This window comes from Dendropsophus ebraccatus, chromosome 10, assembly GCF_027789765.1.
Source record: "Dendropsophus ebraccatus isolate aDenEbr1 chromosome 10, aDenEbr1.pat, whole genome shotgun sequence".
Classification (NCBI taxonomy): Eukaryota; Metazoa; Chordata; class Amphibia; order Anura; family Hylidae; genus Dendropsophus; species Dendropsophus ebraccatus.
This window is the reverse complement of record NC_091463.1, coordinates 17,603,569-17,611,212: the sequence shown is the minus strand read 5'-3', so window position 1 is coordinate 17,611,212 and position 7,644 is coordinate 17,603,569. Positions and strand designations below refer to the sequence as shown.

The following is a 7,644-nucleotide window of genomic DNA, read 5'->3' as shown; positions in this document are numbered from 1 at the left end:
CACGTTTTGCAGCAACCTTGGTTTTATCCACAGATTCTCATTTGCTGTTTGTATCTGCCAGACAGCATCATAATGTCTGTTAGAAGTTGAGGACATGAGTGTGAACACATCCTTATGTATGGGCAACTTGTCTCTAAGAGTCCTATTCCACGGGCAGAGCAGGGCCCGATCAACTATGTAAACGAGCGGCGATCTGCTAGATCGCCGCTCGTTTACTGGGCCTATTCCACGGCCCGATCCATGAGCGAGGGCTGCAAGGACATCGTCACCGATGTCCTTGCAGCATCATACATTACCTGTCCAGGCTTCTTCTCCATGCTGTCTTCATCCCCGGGTCCCGTGCGCTCAATCTTCAGAATGGCCGGTCCCAGCCTGTGATTGGCTGAGCGCTCATCAGCTGACCGGCTATTCTGAAGATGACACGATCATCGGCTGATTTGTTCTCTATTTCACCGAGCGATAATTTGCCGAATGGGGCCGATCCAGACGATTATCGTTTCTGTGGAATAGGACCCTAAGGCCTTATTCACACGTTCAGTATTTTCAAGTCCATAGAGTCCTCACACATAATACACTACAAATTATGGATTGGGCATCTGTATTTCCGGAAATCAATTTTTGTTTTTTGTTTGTTTTCCCCCTGACTGCACAATACTAGTTGTTAAGGTTGAGTAGGTTAAAAAAACTAGCAGCAGTATGCCCCTAAAGTCACATGATCGCTTGTCAGCCATTTCTGGTTTGCTTTACATTACTGTGAGACGGTTCTGTTAATTAGTTCTTTCTGTTTGCCAGCACATGTACTTCTGCAGTTCCTCCTTCCTGGTTGTGGTTGCTTAGAAACAGAACCTTTGACCTTTTGAGTCATCCAAATTTTTTACGGAAATACGAATGCCAAACAGGTTACAGTTCGTAAAAAAAAAATACGGATCTCATTGATTTTCTAGGAGAGGATCCGTAAAAAAATAATCTGTGTCCACATGTCTTTTTTTTTTTTTTTTTGGTTTGCATCTTTGTAATCTACTGCTAGACATCAATGTGCACTAACTCAAATACGGATCCATAAATTACGGGATGTGTGAATAAGGCCTTAGGCCTCATTCACACATCAGTATATTTTTGCTCACACAAATTTGTCAGCATTTTGCCATCTGCTAAAAATCTTTTTTTTTTTTTTTTTTTTTTCCCCTGAAACTAGACATTTGTGCATTGTGTTTTGAACTAGCTGTGTTCAGCTTTTTTTGCATTGCAGATAGTCGTGGCTCTTAACAGATTTCTATGGGAAAATGTGCTGCAACTGCGGTCCGCACTACTTTTTTTTTTTTTTTTTTTTTTGTGGGGTGCAAATGCGGAGACAAATAAGGTGGACATGTGAATAGCGCTATATCTTTGCCAGAAATTGATGCTTTTTGTAGGTGTGTGAATGAGGCCTTAGTGTAACTTTCCAGAGCAGTTCTCTTCAGCAAATTGTGTGATGAGCTATGGAGTAGACGTCTGATTTGTGGCTTCAGCTATTATCACATGCACGCTAAGTACAACAACCACGCAGAAGATAAATGACCTTTTATTGTTCGGATCCTATGATTGGTCACATTATTGATACATACATCAGTGTAAGTATATCACCAGTACTTGTCATGGCTTTGATGCCCCCGCAGCGAGTAACTGATACAGCAAAGCCTGATGCCTGGCATGAAGTTTCATGGACAGATGGTGTCTGAATGCTGATGTCTGTGCTGCCAGATGAATGTTTCAGCACCAGCCATGATGTATCTGACAGTGCCTGATCTGGACCTCTCCCTTACACATACTGCATTGCTAAATATGTTTGTTTAGGTGTTTAACCCCTTCAGGACTAAAGTACTGGAGTGGGGTCCCATTGTATGATGATAGTGATATTTAGGTGCCTTGGAATGGTATATAAAGCATACCCTTTATGAAAAGATGTCTCCTATCTTAGCTCTAGTCTGAAATGAGATTGTGTGAAGGTGCTGGTTCTGTACAGTTGTCTTGGAGTCTCATGCACTAGTATTATCCTCAGGTGTTACCCTTAGGATGGGTGGTGGACTGATTTCTGGCCCTGCACTGATCAGCTGACTGAAGGGACTGCAGAAGTCTTGCAACTTCATGGTTCACCAGGCCCAGCTCTAGACATCTTGTAGCGGCAGTGCCTGCAGCCCTAGTCTTAGATTGTACACACAGTTACATAGGGTTGCACTTGCATGTACATCTAGCTATATATAATAAAAAATGATGTATCCTTACTAACCAGTCCCTACAGACTTCCATCTTCAGTATCGGTGGTGTAAGATCTCCGCTATTGCATATAGCCAGTACTAGTTCTTATACTAAAGACATGAGCCAGAACAGGAATCGGTGTGTTCTAGTAAATCAGTATGAGGAGCTCAGTGTGATAGCGTGATTTCTAACATTTGTAAATAACTTCATGTCTTAGAAAGGACTCTTTACTGCAGGGAAAAAAAAACAGCTTTAAAAGGTGTCATACTGCCCGTCAACTTGTTGTTCACTGCCTTTTGTTTGTCTCTCTGTTACCAGAGAGACTGAAACTAAGACATAACACAGGAAGTAGGGTTTAGCTAATTCCATGTGTAGAAGAAAGCCTGTCTACACTACAGCGGATACAAAGTATCCCTAAATTAAAGGGGTTATTTAAAATTCGAAAAAAAAGTACTTTCTTGCAAAAACAGCATTGTCCCTATACTCAGGTTGTGTGTGGTATTACAATTCAGTACCATACACTTCAATGGGACTGAGCACTCAAACTGTGCACAAGATTGGCCCTGTTTTTTGAAAGGAAGGAGCCATGTTTTTCTAAAACATGATAATACCATTAACCAAGGTTTACTTTTTAACAGCAACTCCTCCCTTGCTGTGCTGCTCCTGCTGTTTATTTCCTTTCTGGTCACAAAGCAAATACAAGGCATCAGTGACCTCTTCTGCTACCATATGCCAGCTATAGTAATGTACTGTAAAACATGCCCTAGTACAGTTCCAGCCTGTTCAGTGTACTTTCACCCAGCACTATGTCAGGAAAGAGTCGGTGCTGTAAGTGGCCAGAGAAGTAAGAGAGAGGAAGTTGCTGTGTGTACTAGAGGCAAACAGCCCTGAAATGGAGAGAATGAGAAGTACACCATGGAGGGGCTGAATAGCAGCAGTGAGAGCGCAATCATCACCTGGTTATTAGAGGGTGAAGATTGGGCCATGTTATAGGGACTTTAACTTAACCAAAACCAGGTAGGCTTTTAAAAACTTGAAACTACGCATTTATTTGCAGTTTTTACTGGGTATCTCATCCTTCGCAGGTAATAACTTTGCCATTAAAGTTTATGGGGTGGCATCTGCAATGTGTGTCACGTGATGTGTATACATGTGCTGTTAGCCTTATCATCCTATATACCTAGAGGTGGCAGGAGACCCGGTGCCACAGGATCAGAACATTTCTTTACTACTTTCCAGTCCCATTTAAATGTCTTTAGTTTTTCTTTCATAAATTCAAAACTGTACAGTGTCATCCAGCAAAGATATGAGAACAAAATATAAATATATAAAAGGTGAGAAGGAACACGGGGGGCATCGTGGGAACACAGAGGGAACAGATACAAAATAGATTTAATGTCTGTCTTCAGCTTGTGACCTGATATCGCTAGTTACAGGAGGGCCGGCACTGTCGCCTGGCATCTGTCCAGTTCAATGTGGTGCAGCATAGTCTCTTGTGCAGGAAATCAGATACATGAGCGAAAAAAAAAACAAAAACTAGCGCCTCAGGCGGAGGATGGTGCACAACATGGCGGCTTCTCCCAGGGGAAAACAAGAAATCTGGCATCCAGTGTTTGTGATAAATAGGAATAGTTCACACTCTCACTACATACGCACTCACACACGTCTCTATACAAAGTATCGTTCTGGAATGTCTTACTACCACTAACACCTTTCACCCCTACACAAACCAATACTCATCTGCTCCCTAGCCGGCACATCTGCCAGTCACAGGGAAGGTGCAGCCTCCACCGTCTCCCAGGAGTTGGAGTCTCTGGTGTTAAAGAAGTGGGTTGTGGGGCTGCAGCCGGCCAGCTCTGTCTGGAGGTTATGTGTCTGGACTGTAACCGCCTCAGTTCCTCTCCACTTGTGTCCTTGATTTCTGCCTGCTGCGACTAGGTGGGCATTGTGCGGGTAATGGAAGCATAGTAGGGGCAGCTGTCAGTCTTTCTATCATTTCACGGGGTAGAACACTAAGTCTTATTTTGCTGCGTGAGCGCCGGAAGCCATTTTCTGTACCCAGGCAGGTGTAGAGGCCAGCGTCATTCATCTGCACTGAGCGTAGGATGGCGCCTCCTTCCATAGGCTGAAGACGTACCTGGTGAGGAAACAATATTAATTAGTAGGATTTATGGAACACAATATATGCTGTATAGGCTTGTTGCCTGAGCGTTCTCATCTTAAAGTCTACCTGTTATTATAAATCATTTTTGACTTGCCATAGAGACATGTCAAAAGTTTTGATCAGTCCAGGTCTGAGTGTTCAGATCCGTACCAATGAGGAGAACGAGCAGGGAGAAGACCCAATTCGGGCACCTAATGTAAGTCTATAGTGCCACGTGGTCCTCTCCCCGCTCGTTCGCCCAATAGGTACAGGTCTGAACACGTCAAACGTTTTCTATGATGACAGTGACACTTTAATCAATTGTGCCAACTTGAGGACCTGAAACTCTCCCCCAATCTTTCCTGCTGTGCATGGTGGGACCCCTTATGGTCCATCCACTATATGTATCTATACTGGTCCCCATGGTCTTACTTGCCTTGCAGCAGCTGTCTTACTGTAAACTAAAAGGTGCTGTCCTCTATTGCGTCCAATTCTTTACATAATGTTGGGAGCAGCCCGCCAGGTGACGCCATGTATTACATGATGCGTACTCTTGTTATGGATTTTTTGAGTATGTTAACAGCATTTTGTCACTTAAGGTTTCAGTGTTTTGCCAAAATTCTTCTCGCCTATTACAGCCTTTCTATGGCATGAGTGTATTAGGAGTGCTATCATGGCAACCACGGCTGCCATAAAAACTGATTGGCACATAGACAGTGGCATTTTGATGGTTAAATGCCCGGTTTTGGAGTTTGTTACATCTAACTGCCCCTCGTCTTATAGGAACTGACTAATAGGAAGGCATCTAAGGATAGGTCACAGCAGATGGGAGTAGGAGCTGCTGCAGGGCAGGAAACTTCCTGACGTCTGAGCTCAGCAGACGACAAGGTGAATGTCATGTCAGCTGTGGATGTTCCAGGTTCATCTCCTAAAATGTTGATGGATGAACAGCAGCCAAGGCTCTAGAGGCAGAGACAGGAAACTGTACAGTGGCCTTGTGCTATTTCCTCTGATGAAGCAATATGTTATATCCGCTCAGTCATTACCAATATCAGGCCAGTAGCTGCAATATATATTCATCCAGGTTCACATGGGCCAGTACTGTAGTGTGCATGGTCTGTACAGGTGTAAAACACAACCCTGACATGTATAGCAACAAAAAGGATCTCAGTAGCTGAGACGGTAACGGTGATGGATGAAGCAGGGCTGACATTGTTGTTACCTCTTTTCGGTGCTGGGTTCCGTCTCTCTGTAGTAACCACGTGACACTTTCAAGGGGGGAGTTTGTGTCACACTGAAGGAATACGGTTCCCCCTTCAACTCCAATCTGTAACTTCTCTGAGACCCCACGATCCACTGTAAACCAGGAACAAGAGTCAGATCATTATTTGGAAACGTAAGATTGGGGTTGGGGACAGAGCATCACTCTAACACAGGGCACTTACCTTGCATGTTGTAGCCTCTGCACTGCCTCATGGGGTCACCATGTTTGACGTCCTGACGCCTATTCCGTCTGAAGTAACAAGGAGATGGTGATGTAAAGGCCTGACAAGTTCATTGCTGCATTACATAAACATAAGGAGCTGATCAGAGGCCAAAGCCCCATCTCCCCTGCTAACCTGCCAGTTCTTCCGGGGTCATGTCATATCTATAGGGGCAGGGAGATGATGTTTATGTCTATAGGAAGCTTTAGATTTCTGCGGGCAGTCTGTGTACAGCAATGAGGTATGCTACAGCTATGTGAGCAATGGAAATGTAATTGATCACATTGCAGGAATCTGCAAGGGCTCTTCCCATCATATAGCATAGCACTAGGCCCCTGTAGCTTGCTCTTAAGAGATCCCCCTGTGCTTGGTCTAGGTGCCCTATTACACTGAGCTATTATTGGCTGATATGTAATATGGCTACTGATCAGCCGATGAACGGCCACACATTCATTCAGCAGCTAATTGGGACATTTGACACAACAAATATCATTGGTTGTTGGCCGCACATTTCCCTGTTTAACACAGCTGATTACAGCAAAGGGCCGCACAGATGGTCAAGTAGTCATCTGTATGACTGATCAAGCCTCATGAAAGGTCACAGAGAGCAACGCTTGGTCATGTGGTGTCCCACCACAGGTGTTTCTAGTATGGGCACCCGTCGTAAAAGTCCTGTACGGTAGAGTGAAATGGTGACGAAGGTGCATTCTAAGGTTTTACTACAAGATGTCACTATATATTTATGTATGTCGCACAGCTGTAGTAAGTGAAAAGTTATTGTTGTATTTTGTGATTCTGTGCCAGCCAATGAGAGATGCTCTTCTCTTTCTATCTCTTCTCTCTTTTCTTCTATGCACTCTCTTATGCACCACTCACAGGAGCTGTTACACATACCCCCTGTAGGAAGTAGTCACATGGGGGAGAGAAAGTGTAGGGACAGAGTCAGTTTCTTTCTGATTCTCAGTGGAGCAAGACACACAGATCAGGCATCCCTGCTGAACTTAGCCAGGAGCCTAGCTCTGCCAGGTTCCCTGTCCACGGCAGACCAGCTGTGGTGTTAGGACACACGTATAGAGAACGCAGAAACTTTCTTTCTTAAAGCAACACTTATATTCAAGATGCAGTGCTAAACAATTAAAGTCAGAAAACACCTCAACCCATGCCGTAAACATTTCTATACAGTGCAGGACAGTATGCTAAGCAAAGAAACTGATTTGGATAGAGCAAAGCAGCCAGAGGCCTACGCACTTATCTCGCAGCGCAGGTGACACCGGAAATCTTTGTACACTTTGCTCAACTCAGGTAACTAGGACTGGGGCTTGTGTCATCCTCATAGAACGGGTACCCCGAGACTGCAGATCAAATCTTCAGAGCAACATTAAAATCACGACGATGTTTTTTGGGGAGACCCCCATAATCATGGCCCCAAAAAAAGAGTCGGCATGATTTTAATGTTAGTCTGAAGGTTTTTTTTTTATATGCTGCAATAAAGTTTGGATCGCTTTTTATTTTATTGGACCTGTGAATTCCATTTCATATGTTTGAAACATTTATAATAGGACTAGAATCTTGCACTCCACTACAATAGATGGCATGTGGGGGGAGAAGGGGGTTACTGACGCACTGGGATTGCAGGATGGAGTTATGCTAAGCACTCAAATGACACCAATGATGGGAAGCTGAAATAACAGTGAAAATTAAGGAACAGCACATTGACCCAACTGACCAGTGAGTGATGGGTGACCCTAGTGCCAATACCATCATAGCAATATCCTTTCAAGA

General features: G+C 44.0%; 1 protein-coding gene across 3 annotated transcripts in view; it reads right to left on the bottom strand.

Moving 5' to 3' along the window:
* Positions 1-1,545: 1,545 nt before the first annotated feature.
* LOC138765975 (semaphorin-3F-like) overlaps positions 1,546-7,644 on the bottom strand; it is a 72,571-nt gene continuing 66,472 nt past the window's right edge. For all 3 annotated transcript variants that reach the window (XM_069943199.1, XM_069943201.1, XM_069943198.1), the window contains 3 exons: positions 5,824-5,891; positions 5,601-5,734; positions 1,546-4,372 (listed from right to left, as the gene is read on the bottom strand). In XM_069943199.1, the coding sequence (XP_069799300.1) occupies positions 4,127-4,372; positions 5,601-5,734; positions 5,824-5,891 (448 nt within the window). In that variant the 3' untranslated portion in view covers positions 1,546-4,126. The remainder of the gene's footprint in view (positions 4,373-5,600; positions 5,735-5,823; positions 5,892-7,644) is intronic.